Below are 26,528 nucleotides of genomic sequence, written 5' to 3'. Positions count from 1 at the left end.
TCTGAGTTCCCGGTTCTAAAATTCTCATACTTTAGAAGTTCAGTAAAAAAAAAAAAAAAAAAGAAAAAAAATTGTATAAACGGTTTATATATTAATGTTGTGGTGAGTTTAAAATTGTGAACTTAAAATTACTTCCTCCTAATGTTCTTTTTCAGATTAAACTCATCAGTTTTAAAAAGAGTTATGGCGTATTTCCAAGTATATCCTGTCCATTCTGATGTCATATATTGCTGCATGACTTAATGCCAAATTCACATCTTATGAAAGTGATCAGGGTTAAACATGAATGTATTTAAGCTTTCATATGTTATTGAGATGAAGCATCCATCCCCCCCTCCCCTTTTTGCGCGTGAATGTTGGGGATTACAAGTGATAGTTTTTATGTGCTTTTCAGTCTTTCATGTACAGAGTTAATATTGGCCCATTCAGGTTATGCATTTTTGTAATAGTGGTTATGGACACTGAATGATTTCACACACTCTTTACAGTCCCCTTCTCACAGTTTTGAGATGAGTGGTTAAGAGGGCACTTTGTTTCAAAGTTAAATGATCCAGAAGAGTATTGAACCTATAAGCTTAGCTTATCATGATGTACTGATCAGCAAAGCAGTTTAACAGAGAACTATGCCATGCTGTTGTTTCCGCTTGAAAATAGGCCTTTAGAGGTAGAAAGTAAATGTGTGTACCAACAAGAAAAGGAAATTGTGCGTGATGATTATGGTGGAGTTGAAACAAGAAATAGTGTACTTTTATAAGTGGTCTAAAAATAATTGTTTTAATACAATTTTCAGAAGTATATGCTATGCACATGGTGGATTAAATATGTTTTATGAAATTAACTTCGATCATTAGAGAAGTTAATGGCTTTTTTTTAAAGGTACTGATGACTTATTTTTTTAGGCTAATTCCAGAAAAGTCTGGGAAAAAATTACTTTACATATTCAGTTTTCTATTTCTAGCCTATTTAGTTGCCATTGATAGAGATTGGTTCAAAGTGTAGAATGGTAAAGGTAACAGAATTTGGAATTAAATATGTAATCCCGTGTTTGGTTTCAGAATTTATTCAAGTTAGTCCATATTTCATAAGAATAGGAATATACGAAGCTACGCTTTGTAACTGGTAAAAGGTACTGTTGGATTAATTAAAACTTGAAGTACCTTACTTTGAACTCACAAGTATATATACCTGTAACATTCATGGTTGTTTGCAGTGTACATTTATGCTGGTTGTATAAAATAACTTTGCTCAGGATAGAACTGTTATAGTTATTAACCACAAAAGTGTAAAAGTAAGAGAGGCACAAAGAACTGGGTGCAATTGTTTCTTTGGGCAAATCCCAAATGTAGCTTGTAAGTTTCTAAATTAGTAGTAGGAAATTATCTCCTATGGCAAACTGAACATTTCAAATTGTTCAGATGTGTAATCTGAAGAGTAAATTCATTCACTGTGTTTTCAGTGATATTTAAAAATGCATTTATGAACAGGATCATTCTGTTCTAGACAGGTTGGCTGTATTATAGAACATTAAGCAAGCAACCATAACTTAATTATTTTAGCAGTTGAAATTTAACACTAATCTTTGGATTTTATGTAGTTTTAGTGTCTAGCCCAAATCATTGATGTCTTTTGATCTACCTTTTCCATTCCATTGAATGCATGTAAAAATGTTGCATGATTTTATTAATAGATTTCAGATTCAGTCATTGAACAGATGTTTGCATGACCCAATATTAAGTTCTTTGATGGAAACTGAGATGTGACGCTGTAGTTTCTACTATAAGGAATTTATAGTCTAATAATTTGTTTGCCAGGACCTGACACATGTTTTATAAATAAATGTTGTATTTTCACGGTAGAGTGGAAATAGAATGATACTCTTTTTCTAAGTAAAATCAGTGTGATATTTTCAAAATTTTCTTAGTAGCTCAACACCTATTTCTGTGGTATTATTCCCCCCCCACCCGTGGTGTTATTTTCTGACAGCTTACTATTACAAGAAAACCAGTTACCCAGTTTAAAATACAGTAAAGTAAAATAAGAATTGTTTCCTTACTGTCTATTTTACTTTACTCCAAGACCTTTTTTTTGGGGGGGGGGGGGTGGCAAATCGCTCTCTGCATATATGCCAAACTGTAGCGAAGTCCCCCTCCCTGCCCCCAGTTCAGTTGGCAGTTTTAATTCTGTGTTTAATGCAAGAATGTTTATTTATTTATTGTTGTTTTGTTTTTTTATAGAACAGCTTAATCTTTTTTCTACACCGATGAAAACCATCTTTTGCCACTAAAGTTAACTATGCCCTAGGACAGAAATGTTCATGTAGATAAAATGCATCACTGTGCATTTTTAGTGAATGCTGGTAGTTTGCCAGCTTTATTTTCAAGTTCCTCCCCCCTCCAGACTTAATTGTGATGTGCTTACAAGGGAACAACAGTATACATAGTTAATTTGCAAAACCAGAATAGTTTTTCGGTTTTTCCATTTTGCATGTTTTGAGTTAGGATTAATTGGACATTTATTATTCTCAGTAGACATACAATAAAACAGTTCATTTAACTGTGGTGTTTTCTGTTGAAGCATTGGCTGACTTTTAGATAGTGAGCCTAGTGCAATTGTGTGAATACTACTGAATTTTGGATGACATTCTTTACACAGTTTAAAAGTAAGTGTGAGTATAACAGAAGCTGGAAACAAAACCAGTTTGACTTTTTTTTTTTTTTTTCCACTAGGAAGTATTTCTTTTCCAAGTAATATGCCCTTGTTAGGTTCAGGATCATTTTCAGTAATTATAGCCACTTAAACGTTTTTTTTTTTCCTGTTTGCAGTAATTCATGTTCCACCGTGGCAAATTTTGAAAAGAACATAATTGTAAAGAAATGGAAAATCATTTATAACCCATCACCTAGAAATAATTACTGCTAACATTTTAATGTACATTTTTCTAGTTCTTTCGTTGCATGTACACATTTTTTAATTTTTTAAAACATGGAATTATACTTTTATATACATCGTTTTGTTCCTACGTTTTTCTCTGAACAGGATATTGGTCTCCTAGTGTGGGACTTCTCGGTTGATTCTTTATAATATTACTATTTTAAATAACACTGGGGCAAACATTTTTGTACATTTATCTTTGATTGCATCTCTGTTTTTTTTTTTCTTCCTTTAGGATAGATTCCCAGAAGTGGGATAACTGGATCAGAGGGTGGTTACCCTGTGTATAAGAGTGTGTGTCTCACTGCACCTTCAATGGCATTGAGTAGGTCAGTTTTTACAATCTTTGCCAATTTGATAGATATCTGTTACAATTCTTGGGTGGTAATCGCAAAATCCTCTTATTATTAATAATCTGTAAAACCATCACAGTGTATGAATAGTAATTTGCAATCATCTTTGAAAAAGTTGCCTGGAATGAATTTCTTTGAAAATATTTTAGGTGAAAGTAATCTTTGTGACAAGAAAAGACATTCCTTGAAGTTGCAATTTGAGCATTGTTCTTTTATTGGAAAGAAGTAGCATTTTCATGTTCTCCCTTTGCTAAACTGACAAACATGAGAAAGCTTATTGTATAAGAAGCAGTAAGTGGAAATGTCATGTAAAATTAAATCATTTCAGATAGTCACATGGTTCAGACAAAAAAAAAAAAAAGGCAATGCAACTTAGTGTTTAGAGCAATGGCTCTGGACTTAGGCAGCCTGGGTTCAAATCCTTGCTTTGCCACTTACTAAGTATATGATTTGAGGCAACTTACTGAGTTAACTCAAATTTAATTTGAGATAACTTCCTAAATATATGATTTGGTGTTTCTGAACGTTGGCTTTCTCATCTTTACAAGCAGAATAATAATGCCTACTTCTTAAGTTTATTGAAAGCATTAGAAATAATATGTAAAACTGCTTGGCACAAAGTAAGCATTTAATAAAAGCTAGCTGTTGTTAATTTTTTTTTGCCCGGTTGGGGGGGGTGGGTAGGGCAGGAGATATCATCTGTGTGTCCCTGTTTACATGAATAAATGCAGAGACGCAAGAAGGTCATGAGCAGTGGCAGCTGGAGGGGAGTGGTAGACATTCTTTATGGTAGGAATGGCATGAGCCAAGATAGAAAGTTCAGGACAAGTTGGAGGACAGGGGGTTGATTTGACAGAAGCCTAAGCTTGTGTAATTAGAAAATATGGCGATAAGGCTCTAGAGAGATTTATTGGGCTAGACTTTGGAAGTCATTGAATGCTAGGTTGAGAAGTATAGACTTTATTCAGGAGCACAAGATGTTTTGATATGAGGAAAGTGACCCAATCAGCGCATTTATCTTTTGGAAGATGAATCTAGCTACAGAGTACAGAATAAATTGAGGAAGAAAGGGACTGAAGGCAAGGAGGATGGCTTAATACAGGTAAGGCATATCTGAGGGTTTAACCGAAAGCAAGAGGGAAGGATTTGAGGAGAGTTGCTAGGAGTCATTGTTGTGAAAGTCTCTGGGTCTTCAAGTGCACCCAGTTTGGAGATGAAATTCAAAAGGAACAGTCTGAGCCTAATGGATAGACTATGAAGAATTAGACAACATAGGACTCACTATGTATGCTTTGGTTGTTGCTACTTTTTTTTTTTTTTTTTTTTATGTTTTTATTTGTTTTTGAGACAGAGACAGAGCATGAGCATGGGAGGGGAAGAGGGAGAGGGAGACACAGAATCCGAAGCAGGCTCCAGGCTCTGAGCTGTCAGCACAGAGCCTGACGCGGGGCTCGAACTCACAGACTATGAGATCATGACCTGAGCCAAAGTCGGACACTTAACCGTCTGAGCCACCCAGGCGCCCCAACTACTTTTTTTTTTAACTGAAGGGTAAAAGATTCCTATTATTTCATGTGTGAAAAGCATATGTTTAAGCTTTCTTCGACCAATGGATAGTCTGCAGAAATGTTATTTATTTAGCATTTGGAGTTCTTAGTTAAAAAGGACCCCTCACTTTTAGACATTATATTTCTGGAGGTATTATCTTAAAATACTTCATTGTAAGGTTAAATTCGGAATGTGGTCTTTCAGCGTCAATGCAACTGGACTTTAGAAGCATCAGTTGTGTGAGCAGAAGTGAAGAAAAGTGAAATGCAGACTTCTCGTTAAACACTTAGAATGCTGTGGGCAGTGAAATACGGAGCAATGAAAAATAGGAAATTGAGTATAGAATCTTCAGAGAGAATAATACTTTTAATATTCTCTCCTTCCCTACTTAATTTATCAATTAAAAAAAATATTTGCAAATGTCATTCTTAGTCATTGTGGTACCTGGCTCTAGTTCTGTGCTAAATTGTACTTTCCACTTGGCTAATAATAAGCAAGAAAGTTAGCCTACAGACTGATATTAATGTTTCTTTGTGACTGGTAAGTAAACTCACATGGGCTGTGGATTATCTGCTCCCTGTCTTCTTTTAATACCACCAGTTGAGAAAAGAAGCAACCCCCAGTTTTTAAAAAATAAATAGAGGCTTGTGATAACTTTTAAGGTATTTACATTTTCTAAACCACTGAATTGTTACACCTTTCTCAATGTTTCTTTTAGTTTTCAAATATTTTCTAAACTCTGAAATAAACTCTTCATTAGTTATTTGTATTTAAAGCTCTTCTTTTAAAAAGTATTTTTAAAAATATTTTTAAATTAGTAAGCAAATGTAGCACATAGTATTAAAGATTGTGTGTGTTATTTACTACAAATACTGTGTTTTTCTTATGTGTAACTGCAAAAGCCCATGTATTGTCAATCAAATGAGATTTCATTTGCCAAAGAGACCTCAGGTATTTAAAACAGTTACAAGATTCCAGTTGAGTCTCTTTTGAATTGGTTTCAAGATCTTTCAACAGAAATCAGAACTATACTCATTCTCCTAGGTCTGATCACTCTTACCCCTCTCTCCTTCCCAGCCATAGCTGAGAGCAGGATCTTCCCTGTTTTGGGCCATTCCAGCACTGTCGCTGTTAGGGCAACTGTGGCCTTCTCAGTCTGTATGTTTTATATTCTTAGAAGCTTTCCTGCAGGCATCTTGGCAGGAAAAATAAGTTATTAGGTTGAGTGGCTAGCAGCTAATGGCATACTTTTTTATAAGAAAATTCACAATTTTATGTCAGTTATACTTGAATAAAACTGAAATTAAAAAATCATTTACTTTTTTTAAAGTTTACTTATTTGGGGGGGCGGGCAGAGAGAGGGAGACAGAGAATCCTAAGCAGGCTCTGTGCTGTCAGTGCAGAGCCTGATGCAGGGCTTGAGGTCACAGACCGTGAGATCATGACCTGAGTTGAAATCAAGAGTCGCACACTTAACCGACTGAGCCACCCAGGCACCCAAAATTCATTTACTTTTTACATGAGGTGACATACGAAGTGTGTGAAATATTTTCTGTCTGAAAGGATAGACATAAAAGAAAGCTCACTTGTTGAATTGAATGTTGTATACATTTTTCTTATTCTCTGTAGTCAAAAACATTTTTTTAAATTTCTTTTGAATCAGTAATTTTGAATGCTAAATGTAAGTTCTTTACTAAGAAATCAGTCTTTCTCCAGAATAGTCTTAAACAGCTTGGCCAGTGATCCAGCAAATAGTAACTGCATGATTATTGGGTGCCTTGTAGTATTCTAGGAGCTAGAGATAGAACAGTGAATAAAACATGTTCTCATGGAACTCTTGATATTGGTGGGGTTTGGTGGTGGTAGAGAGAAATAATAAGCAAATAAGGGAACAGGGTAATTTCAGAGGTCACAAATGCCATGAGGAAGCTGTAACGGTGAAATACTAGAGTGATAGGAGGGTTTAGAGTGATAGTAGAGTGATAGCAGGGAAAGCTCTGAGATGGTAACATTTAATCTGAGGCCTGAATGAATAAAAGCTAAATGTGATGATTTGCAAGAAGAGTGAAGTAGGCAGAGGGCCCCCGTGGTACAAAAGCCCTGAAGTGGGAACCAGTAGGTCACGTTTAAGAAGTCCATAGTGATAGGCTGAGAAGAGACTGGTGGATGGGATGGGGTTGGCAAGAATCAAACCACATCAGGCTTTGGTGAAGGGTTTGGATTTTGTTCTTACAAATACCAGGGAAGACACAGGGTATCACTACCTACTTACCTTTATGGATAAATATATGTAACTTTTGAATTTGAAGGTGGTGTTAGTAATGATACTGGCTTAAAACAAATCCGTAGGGTAACCAGTAGTTTCTTTAGACATAGAAAATCACTAACCTGGTAAATAAATTACGTTTTTCCTAGGGGTCTGCAGAGAAAGGAACAAATTATTCCCATATTGTAAAAAGCCTTATGAAAATTATGTATGTTTTCTCAATAGATTTAAATAGGTGAAATATTGTATGTCTTTGCTTTGACCAATAACTGTATTGACTCAAATCTTTGTGACTGATTATCACAAATCATTATCATATATTGTGATTTGTAAGCTGTTAATGAAATAAAACATGCTTGCACCTCAAGAACCTAACATTGAGTTTCATTAGTATTTATGCCTTTGGCAGTTTGAGACTTCTGATTAGCTGTTACCTATCTGGTTAATTAAATGTCAGTGCAGTTGGTAGACAAAAATCTACCAAAAATCTAAAGATGTGGAATCTGTGGACAAAAGAAGAGATTTTTCAGAGTAAGGTTGAGAACCACTGATCAGTGTCCTAATCTCTAGAGGGATCTACAGGGAGAAGGGAAGTAATGTTTTTTTGAAGGTAAAATTACTGTATCTCACGTAATCTGCACAGCAAATCTGCGAAATATTGTTCACTTTTTACAGATGATAAAACTCAAAGTAATTATATAACTTATGACAATTAACAAACTCTAATTATAAAGGATCATACTGACAGCAAACTTCCAGAAGAGACTACCACAGTTACAAAGCACACAAGTGATCAATAAATATTTATAGTTTACTTGTATCCAAACATGAATAAATGAACAAGTAGGTGAATCCCTATATTCTTATAATCCTTTCTTTAGTGTAACACATCATTTTTCTTCCAAATGAGCCTAGAAAATTCCTCAGAAATAATTGGTTTAACCTTTTTTCCTCTGTAAATCTCCCCTCCCCCCCCCCCCCCCCCCCCCCGAAGTTTAAGTTACTTAAAATAAATCACACAGTAAAAATCCTGAGGAGGGAAATAAAGACTAAAAACTTGGGAAAGTATAATTTCCACTTTGATTTTAACTGAGTAGTCTATAATGTTTTTAGTTTTTAAAACATTCAGGATATCATCTTTTGTATTCATATTCAAGATACCATCTTTTGGTTCTATGTCTCTTATTTTTTTTTTAACTTTAAAAATTTACTATAGTTTTCTGAAAACTATATTCCATTATTCCAACTGATGTTAGGCAGAACGATAGTATGAGATCTCTAAACTGTGTATTTATAAAGCTTCTAATCCTTTAAATGAATTAATGTCTTAATAAATTTAAGCTTAGAGTTTTTTCAAATGAATACCTAATAGGAATGGATGCCTAAGAGATGAAAACAGATGCAGGTCATCTAGAGAGTGAAACTATTTTAGATGAAGATTACAAAAGAGAATGGATTATGATACAGGATTAACCATAGGAGAATAAATAACACATGGAAGTTGCTGTGATTAGAAAAGAAATTTATTTTCCCCGAAACAGAACCAAAATTGATGAAATGTGAGCTGTGAGGAGATAAATTAATGTTGAATGAGTAAAAAGAACACTTAGTTTAGAGATGGTGGCCTATAGGGACCTTCAGAGAGGATATGATGAACCTTACCACGTGTGGCAGTAACATTATCTCATGGAGTGTGGGATCTGTCACGTTGATTTGAGTTGGAAGTACAGTACAATAAATGTAGACAGAATGAACAGGGTTGTTTTTGTGAAGCAGGAACGTATTTTAAAATTTGTTTCCAGTTGTCCGATACTAAGGTTGTAAGATGACTGGTCTGTAAAAAATAAAACTTTATATGACATTTTGGTTCTTGGTATCCTTGAAGTGTTCTTCTTGTTATTTTGGGTTTTTTGCTATATTTCTGCATGACAACTTTTAGACTGCTTTCCTGTACATTCCACTCTTCCATTCTAATCGTAGAATCAGTTTAGTAATGACATAACCCCTGGTATGAAATTTTCATGCTTCCGGACATTGTTTTGCATATAAAGTAGAAGTGTCAGTTTGCCCTGTAGATGTGTATATCTAAAAATTGCAGGTGACTTTGATTAATTTAATTATTTAAGAATATCAGATTAATTTAAGAAAAACCACGGGCAAGTGAGTTTAGAAGGTGAATCTTACGTCTCAGACTCACCTTTGTTTGTTTAGATTTTCAGGTAGTAGGTTACTTGGATGGTGTTTCTTTTACATCCAAATGGTAAGTCTGGAATTTGAGTAACTCAAATTGGTTGAATAGTATACTCTTTTTAAAAAGTTTTTGTGTCTTTTGAATAGTTTCACACTTAGGACAAACTTCATTGTAAAACATTCCTTTGAACTTTAAATAAATATTCAGTGACTTCTCATAGTACTCCAGTGTCATAGTTTTCACATTGTAATAGGACAGTATTATAATTCAAGAACCAACCAAAATCTGCAGTTGAAACCATGAGTAGAGTGGTTTAGATGATGTAGTCATTCTGTTATTCCCATTTTGTTTTAGACTTGGACTACTGTCATTAATGGGACGAGCTTGAGATTGTGTCACCACTCAGTACCATCTGCTTGCATGTGTATGTAAGCACTAGGCCTTCAACACTGGATATAAAGAATCCTCGCTTTGTGGTGTTCTCAGCTGGCTTTCTTGGGTTCCAGTGTACTGGGCTGAGCTTGTGTCTAGAGTGAATTGTCACGGTTTTGATCTTTTGCAGCCATAACACTTCCATAACCATGTCTTCGATATATTGATGTGCTGAAGATGGATGTGTGCCGTTTTTTAGTAGTCCAAAGAAAATGCTTATTTAATCAGTAAAATTTAACGAGTTTTTAAAAACATTCCAATACTTGCAAGAGAGAGAACACTTTATGTAAAAAGTCCAATAAGCCAAAGTGTTTTGTAGAAAATCAATCAGAATTGTATTTGCACGATTTTTAAAAAATTCTCTATTGTTAGGAGAGAAATAAACAGACTACCAGTGTTTATATAGTATAATTTCAGTTCTAAATTTTACAAAATACCTATTCATATATAGGCATAAAGGAAATACCAAAAAGACTAAAGTTATCTTGAAGTTGGGATTATAGGTGGTTTTATTTTTTTCTTTATACCTTTTATTTTCTGAATTTTTATACATCATATATTTTATAATAAGAAAATGAAAGTAATAGGGGCACCTGGGTGGCTCAGTTGGTTAAGCATCTGACTTCGGCTCAGGTCATGATCTCACGGTTCATGAGTTCAAGCCCTACATCTGGCTCTCCACTCCTGGTGCAGAGCTGCTTCATAGCCTCTGTCTCCTTCTCTCTCTGCCCCTCCTGCTCTTTCTCAAAAATAAGTAAACATTAAAAAAAATTAAGAGAAAGGAAAATGAAAGTTCTAAAATGAATTCACTATAGAATATGAAATGAAATTTAGTAAAACTTTTAAAGATGAAAATTCTTATGGGATAAAATGAATTAAAGGCTGTAATGATAAAATCTGTATTTCATTATTTAAAAATTTTTTTTTTAATTTTTTTAATGTTTTTATTTATTTTTGAGACAGAGAGAGACAGAGCATGAATGGGGGAGGGACAGAGAGAGAGGGAGACACAGAATTGGAAGCAGGCTCCATGCTCTGAGCCATCAGCCCAGAGCCTGACGTGGGGCTCGAACTCACAGACTGTGAGATCGTGACCTGAGCCGAAGTCAGACGCCTAACCGACTGAGCCACCCAGGCGCCCCTAAAAAAATTTTTTTAAATGTTTATTTTTGAGAGAGAGAGAAAGAGCACAAACAGGGGAGGGGCAGAGAGAGAGGGTGACACAATCTGAAGCTGGCTCCAGGCTCTGAGCTGTCAGCACAGAGCCTGATGCAGGGCTCAAACTTTCAAACCATGAGATCATGACCTGAGCTGAAGTCGGACACTCAGCCAGCTGAGCCACCCACGCACCCCTAAAATTTGTACTTTAAAACCAAGCAAAATTAAGTTGCCTTTTTTGGGGTTTAAGGAGCAAGAGAAATGGGAAGAGTATTGTACTATCGATATGATAACTTGGACAATTTTTGTTCAATTCTTCTCACTCAGGTTTGCCTCAGTCACATACATTTATATGATGTTTTATGGATAATTATTTAATTACAAGTTTTAAATTTATTTATATAGAGAGATGATAACACCAAATCTCACTTTGAATATTTGGTCATTTGGTAGTAACATATTTGTGGTCAGCAGGCAAAAACACTCAGTGAAGGTTTGCAGATCACAGATCGCATCTGCCAGCTGCAACTTCACCTCCTTATTTCTCGTTGTTGGTTTTTTTTTTTTTTTTCATCTGTAAAATGGAAAAAGAACAATACCTATTTCTCAGACATGTCTGAAGATTAAATGAGTGTGTGTGGCATACAAAAAGCACTTAATTATTATTGCTGACACTGTTAGTATTAAGACCACCGAAAGTTGGCTTTGGTGGCTATAAAAAATTGGAGAAGATTGCTAGGGACTGGAGCGATATCTTACACTTTGTATCCACTATGACTAATCCAGGTATATTCTCAGTCAGTTAAATAGGACTTTTAGCTATGCACCAAGGTAGTTTCATTTTTTATGTATGCAATAAATCTTGGCATTGTGGTTTAACATTTTAAACCTGGAGGATTTAACAAGGGAGATTTTGAATTTGGTGTAGGCAGAATTTGGAATCCTGCGTATTTGAAGGCCGATGTGCCAAGTTAAGTATACTAACTAGAGAACTGAGTGTGACTGACTGCATCTTAGCTATTATTATCCAACAGTGACTTTTGTTCCTTGTTTAATTTGCATCATAAGAGCAAAGAAAACCTGTGTTTCTTTGTGACTAATGGTGCCTTGAGAAAGCCAATGGTTATGTTGGCCTAAGTGAGTTTATTTGCCCCTAAAATAGGGGCAAAATTTATCAATATTCCTTTTTTGTTTTATATTCTTCACAGTGCCTTGTACCCAGTAGAGATAGTGAATAATAGGGTGTGTTTGAGAGTTCATGAAGAAATTTGAATCAAGTTCCTTAAAGGAAAGGGAGGAGTTTAGCAGGGATTCCTAGATTTCTAGGCTCTTAGTTTAATTTTATCACTTTAGTACATAATTTAAAAATCTCTTAGACTTAAAATCTATCTGCATTTCATATTTCCATGGAGTGGGATGATGATATAAATATGCCTCATTTAATAAAAGCCACTCGCCCCATTCATAGAAATCTTGATTGGTCTGCAGTAAGGCCAAGGAATCTGTAGTTTACTTCTTCAGGTGAATCCAGATGTTCTGATGCAGTACTTTATCAATTTCTTTATATTTTCATTTTAGTATTATATTTTAAAAACTCTGTATTCTATTTTAAAGACAGTATAGGAATAAATTTTATATTCAATAATGAAAATTAATGCTGTCTTAACTTCCATCGTATATGTCTTTTTAATTAGTTAACTGTACATATATTACCATTCAAACGCAAGTAATAATCGAGTTCATTGTAGAAAAATTGAGAGTACCAATGAGGCAGTGTTTCTCAGCCTTTTTATCATTATCGCTCGTCCTGCCCCAGTCTTTTTAGATATTATTTTTCTAATTGTACCCCCTTATAAAATTTTAATACCTCTCTGTTTATGTATTATATATTAATTTGTGTTTTATAAGCAGAAAATGTTCCTTTTCTTTCCTTTTTTTTCTTTTGCCCTCAATAGCCAATTTTCATCCCCTTGGGGGCGATAATGCCCCTTTTGAGAGTGCATGAAATAAGCTAAAAAAAAAAAATAAATAACCCTTAATTTTACTTCTCAGCCTATTAGTATTTGGTATATATCTTTACCAGTGGTTTTTAATGCATATGTATTTTTTTCTTTTAAAAAATGAGATCACGGGTGCCCGGGTGTCTGAGTCAGCTAAGTGTCCGACTCTTGGTTTTGGCTCAGGCCATGATCTCAGGGTTTGTGGGTTTGAGGCCCACATTGGGCTCTGGGCTAACAGTGCCGAGCCTGCTTGGGATTCTCTGTCCCCCTGCGGGCTCTCTGTCTGTGTCTCTCTCAGAATGAATAAACAAATAAACTTAAAGGAGATCAGAAGCATAATGTTTCATTTTCCTTTTAAAAATATATTGTGGGGGTGCCTGGTTGGCTCAGTTGGTTAAGCGTCCGACTTTGGCTCAGGTCATGATATTGTGGTTTGTGAGTTCGAGCCCTGCATTGGGCTCTGTGCCAACAGCTCAGAGCCTAGGGCCTGCTTCAGATTCTGTGACTCTCCCTCTCTTCCCCTCCCCTGCTCATGCTCTGTCTCTCTTTCAAAAATAAATAAATGTGAAAAAAATAAAAATATATTGTGAATTTTTGTGAAAAATGAGTATATTTTAATAATATCTAAGAATAAATAATATCAGTGCATAGTATTCTGTTATATGAATTTGCCGTCATTTAAATGATTTCGTATACTTTTCAGTTTTTTTATTGTAAGTACTGGTCTGAATATCATTGCAGTTGAATTGTTCCATGCAGTCTTAATTGTTTCCTTAGGATAAATTCCAAGAAGTAGAATTATTTTATTCTGTACATTTAAATATTTTTGGTAGGTATAGTTTAGAGGGTGAAAATCCCCTTTCCCCAAGGACAACCACCATTAATGATGTCTAGTAATTTATCCATTCTTCTATTGAAAACCTTTTGTTTCCTGGTTTTTTGGTTTTGTTGTTTGCATACACCTTTGTTTGCTTGTGTTTTTCTGTATCAAAAATTCCCATTTGTGTTAGAATTGCTGGATCATTTAAGAATTGGAAATAAAATACATGCTTGAGTTTCTTTTTCTTTTTTCTTTTTTTAGTTTTTAGGCTTGCTTTATTTGCCTACTCTGATGTTGCTACTAGATTTTAGTTACTGTAACTTTGTAGTGTTGTGCTTTTATACCTGGAAATGTAAAATGTTCCATTAAGTAGGCACATGTGTCTGTATATTTTTCAGATTATAAGTTACAGTTTGGCTAGCTTTTTTGTTTTATTGTTTTTTAAAAGCCAAGCATATGTATTTTAACTAGACTAGAAAATTATAGATTTCTGAAGATTTACAGTTTTAGGGCTTGAGAACTTTTAGTGCCTAGCAGTGATTTAGAACTCTAAAAGCACGGGGCGCCTGGGTGGCGCAGTTGGTTAAGCGTCTGACTTCAGCCAGGTCACGATCTCGCGGTCCGTGAGTTCGAGCCCCGCGTCAGGCTCTGGGCTCATGGCTCGGAGCCTGGAGCCTGTTTCCGATTCTGTGTCTCCCTCTCTCTCTGCCCCTCCCCCATTCATGCTCTGTCTCTCTCTGTCCCAAAAATAAATAAAAAACGTTGAAAAAAAAAAATTTAGAACTCTAAAAGCACCTCTGAATTGCAAAGTAAAGAAAAAAAGCTGTTGAGCTGTGAGCTTTCTGGAATATTTGGAACAACATTTCTGTCAAATATGCCTTTTAATCTTTGGTTTATTGATTGAAGTATCTCGGGCATATTCTTGTTTGCAATCCAACTTTCCTTCCTTTTAAACTTGGTAACTAGGTATATAGTTATATATAGGAGATACATTCTCTTTCTCTTTTTACATTTCTGGTACGTATTTTAGATATCTCTCACTATGCTATTCCTGCTTATTTTTATAGAGTTCCATTATATATCATCTTTAGAGTTATTCATACATTTTTTCTGAGGGTTGGAGTCTCATAAAGTTAAAAATCTATCAGAATAGTTATTATATTAGGTAACACTTGTGAACCAACACCCGATTTTTATAGAATCTTAATCTAATTAGTGTTTTTGCTGGATTCAGGTAAGTTTCTTTATGAGAAGCCGTTTAACATTGCAAAAAAAATTATGCTTTGGTTTTCAAAGTAGAAATGTTTTTTGTTTTTTTACAAAAAGGGCTAATTTTTCTCAGGTACTTTCACCTTTAAATTTAAATTGAATTGCTGACACCATCACTAAAATCTTTAAATGTTGGTCCTGACCCGACTATAATTATATGAGCTAATTTTCTTTCTTTTTTTTTTTTTTTTTTTTTTTTTAACATTTTTTATTTTTATTTTATTTTTGGGACAGAGAGAGAGACAGAGCATGAACGGGGGAGGGGCAGAGAGAGAGGGAGACACAGAATCGGAAACAGGCTCCAGGCTCCGAGCCATCAGCCCAGAGCCTGACGCGGGGCTCGAACTCACAGACTGCGAGATCGTGACCTGGCTGAAGTCGGACGCTTAACCGACTGCACCACCCAGGCGCCCCTAATTTTCTTTTTTAAGACACACTCTTGAGTGAGACTTCCAAATGCTCTTAGTGTTCTGAGAGAGTTAGTTTACCTTTGTAATGAAAAATCCCTCCTGTGGGTACTACACTCGCCACTAGGATGAAGGCTAATCATAATAAATGTAATAAATGCTAACTCTACCTAGGCAGTTCATACAGGGCAATTTTCTATGAGTAGCCTCTCCACGTTGACTTGTCTACAGCTAGCCCCAGTCCGTTGCAGAGGTTTACCTTGCTTTGGGTCACGGTTCTTTTCTCCAGCGGATTGAAAAACCCATCTGTTTTCCCTCATGGTGATGGTCTTTCTTTTTGCCTGCTATGTTTTAAAAAATTAGCATTGCTGATGTGATTTTGTCTCTTGAGACTTACCATTTAACCAGGTTGGAGATTCTATTCTTTGGTGATTCTATTTTATTCTATGCTTTATGAATATACACGAAGCTGGGTCCTTTACCGAAGTATCACAACAGCAAACAAATGACAACACGTTTGAGCATTAACTCATTATGGCTTTAGACCTTTGGCCAAGCCCTTTGATTGCTCGGGTACTGCTTTACCGCCCCCATTGCCTACTTCTTTGTTTTCTGAAGCTGGAAGCCATATGAAAAACTTAAAATTCATTTAAATGTGTAATCCATATAAGGAGGCTATTTTAACTAAATTGAGACTACTATAAATATTGTAAAAATTAGCCTGTGTGATAGACATTTGTGTTAGTAAAACTTCAAAATATTTCCATTTTATTCTTATTTAAAATATTTTCTTCTCACACTCAGTATTGTTATAAATTAGTATTAGTAAGACTTTAATTAGTAATAGCCATTTGGTGGGAAAGATTTATTAATACGTTTGTTAGAATATAGATCTCCACTGCACAGAGAAGTAGGGAGATTTTATGTTTTGTGTGCTGACAAAAAGTAAACTGCTTTTCAGTAAAAAGCACCAAGTAATTTTTACTAGTTTTTTATATAATTATTTTTCTATTCAAAGTATAATTAAAGTAATCTTTGAAGATCTTTTTAGTCACACTGTTTTTAAAAAGCTCATTATTTTGAACTAAACAAGTCATGCATTATGAGAAGAAATAACAGGTAACATATAAAGTACAGATCAAGAAAAAAGTACAGATAAGGGAAAAAATAATAGTTAACAGTTTGCTGTGTACCCTTACTGAAATTTTTTTGTGTAAACATATGTATATGCATATATACAAATATTTTTGTTTTCATACCTGCTTTTTTTTTTTTTTTTTATTTTTTTTTTAACGTTTATTTATTTTTGAGACAGAGAGAGACAGAGCAAGAAACGGGGAGGGGCAGAGAGAGAGGGAGACACAGAATCTGAAACAGGCTCCAGGCTCTGAGCTGTCAGCACAGAGCCCGACGTGGGGCTCGAACTCACAAACCGCGAGATCATGACCTGAGCTGAAGTCAGCCGCTTAACCAACTGAGCCACCCAGGCGCCCCCTTGCTTTTTTTTTTTTAATAAAGTTTTCAGATGGTGAGGCAAGAAGACTAGAAATGTTCTTTACTAGCATACTGTAGCACTAAATAAAAATTCCATTCTTCAAAGACAGGTTTTGTCAAGTTCCCATCTCTAGCCTTGCCCTTCCCCTTACCTGGATTCTTTGTCATCACTGCTCTTCTTGAAAGGAGAGAAGTATACTGATGTGTGGGTCTCCATTCTGGCTTGGCCATATGTTAGAATTAACTGAGGAGCTTTGAGAAATAACCACATCCTGGCTCCACCATCCAGAAATTCTTTTATTTATTATTTTTTTAAGTTTATTTATTTATTTTGAGAGAAAGAGTGTGTGTGCACAAGTGCTCCCCAGTGGGGAAGGGGCAGAGAGAAAGAGGAGAGAGCAAGAATCCCGGGCAGGTGCTGCACTGTTAGTGCAGAGCCCACCGTGGGGCTTGATCTCCCAAATCATGAGCTCATGACCTGAGCTGAAACCAAGAGTTGGATGCTTTACCTACTAAGCCACCCAGGCAGCTCCACCATCCAGAGATTCTTAATTAATTGGTCGTGATGAGGCAAGATATGTGAGAAGAGAATGTGCTTTATCTTAGCCTGAGTATGGAAGCCTGCCTAAACTTTTGAGTTCAAGCATGGGATAGGGGAAAGTGATGATTGAGTCCAACGGGTGTCTTCCTCACTTTCCTATCTTTAAGAAGGGTGATAGGCATAGGTCTTGGAAATCCCTCATGTTCTCAAAGGAATGTACTGCCACAAACTTCTTCATTTATTCTAGTATTGATTCATCTACAGAGTTTGTAATATTTCAATTCTAAGGAAAATCAACTCATTAAATTAATGCAGTGCAGATGAGATAGACCAGAAGGTCAGTGGTAAAGCAGTATGGTGTTGTTGGTTAACCTCACAGGTGCTAGAGCCACACTGTCTGTGTTGCAATCCCAGTTCTGTAATTTATATCTGTTGAGCTTGGGCAAGTTTGTTTTAGCCTCTGACTCATCTATAAAATGGGGATAATAGTCTCTACCTCATAGGAATGTTGCGAAGATTAGAAATATTAATATGTAAAGTGCTCAAAACAGTATTTTGTAGGAGCACCTGGGTGGCCTAGTTGGTTGAGCATCCGACTCTTGATCTTGGCTCAGATCATGATCCTAGGCTCATGGGATCAAGCCCTGCATCTGACTCTGCAGAGCAAGGAGCCTGCGTAAGATATTCTCTCTCTCTCTCTCTCTCTCTCTCTCTCTCTCTCTCTTTCCCCCCCTCTCTCCCCCCCTCCCTCCCCCCTCTTTCCCTGTGCTCCTCTCCCCAACTTGCACACACATGTGCTGTCTCTCTCAAACATAACAAAACAAACCCAGTGTTTTGTATATGGTAAATACTCAATAAATAGTAGTACAATTAATATATTCTTTTTCTTGTATCTTCTTTTCTAACAGTTTTACCCTTTTCTTGCCCATTTGCCAAAATTCATACTTTCTTTGAATTTCTTTACTGGAGCAGGGGTCAGCAAACTTTTTTCTGTTAAGGGCCAGATAAGAAATATTTTAGGTTTTTAGGGACATACGGTCTCTGTTGCAATACAGTAGGGCAGAAGCAGCCATAGACTATATGTAAACAAATGAGCATGACTGTGTCCACTTTATTTATGGACATTGAAGTTTACATTTCATACAATTTTCACATGTCATGAAATACTAATTTTCTTTTGATTTAAAAGAAAGACGTTTAAGACTGTAAAAACCATTCTTAGTTTATAGGCCACACAAAAATAGGCAGTGAGCCCTATTTGGCCTACAGGTCAGAGTATACTGATTCCTGAACTAGAGTAAAGGAACCCACCCATTCTGCCTATTTTAGACACTCTTTCTTTCTTAAGTATGCCTTCATTCTTTAATTCCCTGTACTTTGGAGGAATCTAGAAAATTATTTTTGTTGCCATTAGGTTTAGAATTTAAAAATTGTACTCCTAGCTTAAACGATTAGCACATGGATAAAACAGGGAGCTCTTTGTGAACTCTGTCCTTAGTCACGTATATAACAGTACTTAGGGTTCTTTGGTTGCAAGCAACAGGAACAGACTTTGTCTTGTTCTTAGCACCAGTAGGTGTGTGTATTTGGGGTCTCCAAAGAACAGGCCAGTAGGATACACACACACACACACACACACACACACACACACACACACAATTATTTATGCATAAATAATTGTGTGTGTGTGTGTGTGTGTGTGTGTGTGTGTGTGTGTGTAGTGGGAGATATATTTCAAGAAATTGGCTTATGTTGTTGTGGGGCCTAACAAGTCCAAAATTTATAGGGTAGGGCAGCTGGAAACTCTCTGGCAGCCACATGATAGAATTTCTTTTTCATGGAACCTCAGTTTTGCCCTTAAAGGCTTTCAACTGATTGGATGGAGCCTTCCCTACATTATTGATAATCTCCTTCACTTAACGTCAATTGATGTTAGATGTTAACCACATTTACATAATACCTTCACAGCAACACCTAGATTCTGTGTTTGTTTGTGTAACTGGATACTACTGTATCCTAGCCAAGTGACACCTACAGCTAACCGTCACGTAATTCAATAAATATTTTTCCAGTAAAAGGATGAACAAATGGCTAAAATGGTTAATTTAAGCAGAAAAATACGTGTATTTGAAGGATGTTGAATAATAGAATGTAAGAAAAAAATAAGCATGCAGGCCTCAGGAAGCCTCAAGAAGCACCAGGGCAGTCAGTGTGCAGGGCTTGAGACCTAGGTAGCAGGAATAAACAGCGTCTTTAGCGTAGCACAGTCAGAATGAATCTACTTTAACCATTTCCCGCCTTTATATCACTCTCCTCAAATTTCAGCTTCTTAGGAAAATCTGCCTGAATGGCCTACCTTGAGGGGTAAGAGATCTCCTTTGCCCACTGGAGGGTGGGGCATCTTGATTGACAGTTCCACCAAAACTGCAGTGAGGGAGATGGGTTATTTCCCAACAGAGAGTCAGGATGCTGTTACCAAAAGAAGGAGGAAGGGATACTAGACATGCAAAAATAACAGATGTCTACTTCACCAATTCTTGATATCTGCCCACATAGAGGGACAGCTGGTGAAGCTGACATGGACCAGGGCCAGATCATGGAGAACTTTACAGGCCCTGTTAATGAGCTTGGTCCTAAGTCCTCTAGAAGAGTGGACCTTTTTGGAGTCGTAGACTCCATGAGAATTGAAATTTTTGGACCAAATTTTGGATCCTCTTCTATTCTTCAGAAAATTATATTTAGTCTTAAAAACAAAAAAAGGTTTCTTTTCTCCTATCTTTTGAAGTACATCCATGGTTGATGGGAAGAAGGGCTAGTCTCTTAACCTGAATGGTTAAGAATTCATAGGGAGAGGGTGGTATATACTGTTCAAGGATTTTAGGCAGGGGAACCACAGTAGGGTTGCATTTTAAATAAATCGTTCTGGCTTGCATTGGAGGATAGATTCAAGGGGTGTAAGGCTGGGTGGAGGCTAAAAAAGAATGTCAGTATTACTGCTCTTCCCTCAGCTTCTGATGTTGCAGTTTTTTGATTCTCCTTAATCTCTGATTGCTCATGGAAATACTTGGTTAAGGGATGATGAGTGCTTTGATTAACAAGTAATAGGCATGAAAAGGGTAAACAATTTTAAGAAATATTTAGGAGGTAAAATCCACAGGACTTAGCTATCGATCATATTTGGGGAACAGATTGTACATGGGCATGCATGTTTCTAGCTTGCGTGACAGAAGATTGCAGAGGGATTAGTAGAGAGCAGGTAGAGGGATTGACCTTTAAATGTGAGGAGGGACTTTATCTTCTGAGTGGGACTTGAGGAAAAAAGATGATAGTGACTGGACTTGATACTAGTAAGGGGGGGAGGGAATGAGGGAGGAAGTATAACAATGATTGGTAAGAGGATTGATGTGCAATACTGAAGGTCCAGGTGAGATTTCAGACCAGGAATGTGTCGTAGTGATGTCAGTTACATAATGGTGTTGTCTCCTGCAATGAAGAAAGATTTTAAGATTCATTCATGGTTGATGTTACATTGGCTGATTTGGGGGGAAACACAGGAATACACAGAATAGAGGTAGCTGGTCAAAGACTAACTCAAAAGGGTATAATTATGATGAAGAGCGGACACATATAGAGCCCATACTCTGTGGTAGGCACATTTATACATATGCACTAGGGATACTAACTTATTTACTCAGAGTAACCCTCTGAAGTAGGCACTGTTATCCTAATGATGAAACTGAGGCACAGAGAGGTTAAGACATTGCCTACGATTACAGAGCAGGTAAGTGACAGAGCTGGACTTCAGACCCAGAAGTTAGGTTCCAAAGTCTATGCTTAGCTACTAAGCTACACTGATGACCGCTCTTGGAATCTAGATTTAGGAGAGAAGGAGAGGAGCTGATAGGTTGGGAGATGATGAAGGGATCGACGTGTCTGAGATTTTATTTTAGTACGGTGGGAAACCTGTGCTGTGGGATTTTCCTCGGATTACAGACACAACGATTTATACCAGGCCAGGTATTGAAAAAAAGGAAATTAATTTAGACATTTACTAATAATTCTTAATGATCAGGAGCCTTTTTCATGAATTGTATTTGGACTGCCCAGTTCTTTTTGCTTCACTTTTGTGTGCTGATAACAAGATATTCTTGTAAAAGTAAACCTCTCCGTTTCCTTTTGTATGCTTCATTACCCTAGTTTTGACAGAACCTTTAATAAATGACCAAATTTTTTCTACTCTTTCTCTTTGCTCTCATAACATTAATTTGGCAGGCTTTTTCACTCCAGTGTGTTTGCGTCCACTGCACTGCTGCTGTTTAGTAGGGGAGCCCTGCCAGTTAGAGCTAGAGAGGTTTTGTTCTGATTTGGAGAGACAGCATGTATCTGTCTTTCAGATTTCCTTTTCTTTCCTTCACCCACCCTCCCCCCGCACCCCGAACTTGGTGCCCAATTTGTAAATACATTTCAGCAAATGCAGACTAAAGGAATAAAAAATGAATGCATGCCTCAGAGTAGAGCCACTTCTCAACATAGAATTGGCTTTTGGAAAAATGTTTGACTTTTTCCAATGGTTGTTGTTACCTAGAGGCCATACAATTGATAAATTAATCAAACTAACACTTTGCACAAAGGCATTATAATATTTTTGTCTTACTAAATTTAGTCAACTGGTCTTATTTTCTTTTATCACTGCCATGTATTCGTAGTAGATCAACATAATGGATATTTGTAAGATTAGGCACCACTGTAATACTGTTTTTTTTTCCCGGTATTAATCCAGATACTGAGTTAAGTTTGATGTTTCCTGGGCTCAGTATGCCTTAGATTGATTTAGGCAAATAAATCAGTTATTTACGTCTAGCCAGTAAAAGGCATTGTTAGAAACAGGGCTCTAGATCTAAATGTTAAGATTTTAGCCTCTAGGAAATTTAGTCATATATGTTTAATTGTAGTATCTGCCTTTGAACCCTGACCCTCAAGACTTTAGTAATACTTAATGTTTTTCCTGTACTCAAGTGGTTTTTGATTTGACTCTAAATACTTTTTCCCAGTTAACAAGCTTAGTCCAGATCTAGGCCTCTAAGTTTTTTTTTATACTCAGAGAATTTTAATAGTTCTTATTGATTGGTATCTTTTAACTAATATGAAGTTATTTAAATTGGTAAATTTTTATCAATAAAATATTATAATAATTCATTTTTGAAGAACATTGAAAATTATGTGAGTCCGAAAGCATTAGACTCAAACACAATTGTTAAGAGTTGGTAATTTTGTAATTTACTTGTATGTAGCATTTTTCAGATTTTGCGATTTATATATGCTGTTGTTCTGATAGTTTCATTATCTACCAAAGGATTAAGATCAGTCTAGATACTGAGAAATTTCTAAGCATTGTGAATGTGTATGAATGTTGTAGGTAACCTATTGGTCTTTTAGTTTGCTCTATATTGAGAATTCTGTTTTTCAGTGAAAATATCTGGTATACTTGTTGTCAAGAATTCTGCATAGAAATTCCTCTATAATCATATTTTCTGGTGTTTCATGACAAAGGCACTGCTTAACTGTGCTATTGTTTCCATTTATTTGTGGTATTTTGTGTATGTGGTTGTTTGGAAATTTTATCATATATCATGGAAATATTTCTTTTATGACAATTTAAAGATTGTTCTTGTAACCCTGCATTTTATTTTTGTAATTTTAATTTTTTTATTAAATGTTGCTTCTTTGGCAACTCTTAATATCCTTAAATGTTTCCATGTTTGTGACCTCTGGTCGCTGTCTTTCAACATATTGTTGTCAAATGCAAGATTTGGGAGTTATTTTCTCCTTGTACGATATTCTTTAAGTAAAAGAAAGATAAAAGCTGTAATTCATTCAGCCCTAACTTTAAAATAGAGTTAGATACTACTATTAAGCAAATATTTAGCAGGATTAGTTTTCTTCCTAGTCAGAATTTTCTGGGCAGAAATGTTGTACTCAAAGTAATTTTCAGAGTTGGAAGTATTTTAAAGCTTTGATCGGAATTGCATTTTCAAGGAGATTGTTGTAATATATTGATTTCTGTAAACATGCAGACTCAGTATGTACCAGACCTTGCATTGATGTATATATACATAAGTAAAAACGGGAGTAGGGAAAGTGGAGGTGGGATCAGTTGGTTATGCTGATGGAATGTGGGTGGACCTGGGTGATAATAAGTATTTCCTGGTGGTCATTTCTGTCAACGAACAGTATTTCAAATATTTGAAGTGCTCCTTCTCTGAGGCAGGTATTCTAGCACATTTCAGACCCATTGGAATGGGTTTTCTTAAAAGAATTTAGCCACTGTGAACAAAGAAACCTGCTGAAACAAGGCTTAATTTTGAATTAAAATTAAATAGAAGCTGATATTAGAATGAGTACATACAAGATATGTTATCTCAACGCTTCATTTCATCACCCTATTTTGTATAGTCTTCTGGCCATTGACTACTTTTTATCAGTTTTGTAGTAGTTGGACATGGAAAGAAAATGAGATGAAGCACACATCTGGAAATTTTGCCTTTTTAAAAATTTTGTTCTTGTTTTGTTTTTACTATGGAAAATAAAATCTGGTAAACAATTTAGGAAGACAGCATAGAGTTGAGGTTAAGAATGTGGGCATTGGAATCATGTTGCCTGAATTCTGATCCCAGCTATGCAAATTACTGTGTGATCTTTGGTTAAGATACTTTTCTTAGCCTCACTTTCTTTAGCTATAATATGATATAATGGTAACTCTACCTTAGGCCATGAAAATCACATGGTATGGTCCATATGAACCACTTAGCATGGAATATTAGATATTATCATTGTTCTATTATCCCTTCTTTTCTCTTCATCAAAACTTTACTATGGATTCTGACTTGATTTTTGAGGTTACTATTTGGTTTCCACTGAATTTTAGCAGGCTGTTTAGTGTTTAAAGGAATATTTAGTACATTTTTCTTTTAGCTAGAATAAGCTAAAGATGCAAAATGTTGTGTTAGATTCCTGAGACCTGGGAAACCGGTCTGAATACTTTTATGCACTTGGTTAACCTTTATGCTATTCAGAATGTGAGACCAGTTTGTGCTGATTTCCATTCCTCTATTAGTCTTTAAAAAAATGAGTCACCATAGTGTCCATTGATGTCATTGGGACCATTAGGAGAATTGCTTGTTATCTATGAAGATCCAGGGAACTCTTGTTTGTACTTATTTTAATAATCAAAGCTTGGTTTTGCTTAATTCTTCTAACAATATGTGAGTAATGTTATTTGTAGAGTGCTTTTTATAAACTTTTATAAACTTTGTCTCATTTGATCTTCACAGTTATGTGAAAAAGGTAGGACAGATGGAATCACTCCTACTTGTAAAGATGAGAAATCTGGGCTCCAAAGAAGTTCAGCGACTTGCCCAGAGATAAATAGTTATGTCTGCTGTCTCTTATATTAGTTTTCATTGTACTATATCAAAGAGTTTCTTTGTAGAACCAATCCCTTCTATAATGGTCAACCTATAATTTCCAGAACATCAAATTCAAATTGTTGAAATTACTGGATTTTCACATTTGCTAGAAATATGTACCTTTTGTTACGGTTTCACTTTTTTTTTTTTTTTTCACTATATATCAACTTCTGCCGAAGTATATTACTATAATTTTAATCTTATTTGTAGGTATAGGATTTAGAGATACTTGATTTGGAAGTATTCCCTTAAAATACATTTGATGCTAGAAAGTTATTTTAATAAGTAAATTAACTATAAATATAATTTTGATTTCAGAGGGCATTATGAAAGACTTTTTTTCTCTGATTCTTATGGTACTTGTAGTCAAGCTGACCAATTTCAAAAGAAAAAATGACTTTTTACTTTCTGGAATCATTTTAAAAACTAGTGTACTTTATATTGTGTAAATACCTGTGGGGAGATACATATATTTTTTTTAATTGAGGACATTCTTTGTGTAAGAAGTTCAGTTTAAGTAATTTTAGATCTTCTGCTCTTGTATTCATGAGCTGTATACAAATCACTATGAAGGAATACGAAATAGTTCTTAACTTGCTTTCAACAAAGTTGACATTGATACAAGAGAAGGTAACACTAATTATGACACAAAGTAGAGGTTGTCAAACTACAATATAAGACCTGGTTTTGTATGGCAATCAAGCTAAGATGGTATTTGCTTTTGTTGTTTAAAAAAACAAACAAAAAAAACCAGGAGAATGTGTGACTTAGACCATGTGTGATCTGCAGAGCAAAAATAAAAATATTTACTGTCTGGCTCTTTACAGAAAACATTTGCTGACTGTGAATTAGGGGAATATGTATTGCATAAGATAAAGTGTAGCTAGAGACATTCGGGAAGGCAGACCAAAACCACAACGTGATACCGTTTCATACCCACTAGGATAGCTTTAATCAAAAACTGGACAGTAACAAGTGTTGACAAGGGTGTGGAGGGATTGGAACTCTCACGGTCTGCTGGTGGGAATGTAAAATGGTATAGCCACTATGGAAAACAATCTGGCAGTTCTTCAAAAATGTTAAACATAGAGTTACCATATGACCCAGCAATTCCACTGTAGGTATAAACTCAAGAGAATTAGAAACATGTTCACATAAAAACTTGTTCATAACATTATTAGTCACAATAGCCTAAAGGTCCATCAGCTGATAAATGAATAACTAAAATGTGGTATAGCTATACAATGGAATATTATTATCCAGCCTTAAAAATAAATGAAGCACTAATACATGCTACAACATAGACGAACCTTGCATTGTATGTGAAAGAAGCCAGACACAAATTATCACAAATGCTATTATTCCATTTGTAGAAATGTCTACAGTAGTCAAATCCATAGAGACAGTAAATAGAGTAGTGGTTGCCAGAGACTGGGTGGGGAAATTGGGAGTGACTACCACTGGATGTAGGGTTTCTTTTTAGAGCAATGAAAATGTTCTGGAATTAGTGGTGATGGTTGCACAGCCTCGCGAGTGTAATTTAAACCACTGAATTATATACTTTAAAATGGTGAATTTTATGTTATGTGAATTATATCTCAACAAAAGAAAATGTAACTGGAGACTAAGTAGTTTTATAAAAGAAGTAATGA

General features: G+C 35.6%; 1 protein-coding gene across 4 annotated transcripts in view; it reads left to right on the top strand.

Annotated features, from left to right (window-relative positions):
- RAP1A (RAP1A, member of RAS oncogene family) overlaps positions 1–26,528 on the top strand; it is a 79,489-nt gene that overhangs the window by 4,352 nt on the left and 48,609 nt on the right. Inside the window, exon 2 of one of the 4 annotated variants that reach the window (XM_049616572.1) lies at positions 3,167–3,260. The exons of 2 other annotated variants lie outside the window; for them this stretch is intronic. Coding sequence is in view for 1 of the 2 variants with exons in the window: in XM_049616573.1 (XP_049472530.1) it covers positions 3,247–3,260 (14 nt within the window). In the remaining variant the exon portion in view is untranslated. Of the gene's footprint in view, positions 1–2,111; positions 3,261–26,528 lie in introns of those variants that run through there. One more of the 4 variants, XM_049616573.1, reaches the window with a different exon arrangement.

The sequence above is a fragment of the Panthera uncia genome (genome assembly GCF_023721935.1).
Source record: "Panthera uncia isolate 11264 chromosome C1 unlocalized genomic scaffold, Puncia_PCG_1.0 HiC_scaffold_4, whole genome shotgun sequence".
Classification (NCBI taxonomy): Eukaryota; Metazoa; Chordata; class Mammalia; order Carnivora; family Felidae; genus Panthera; species Panthera uncia.
Note: the sequence above shows the minus strand (reverse complement) of the source record. Positions and strands in the feature narration are given on the sequence as shown.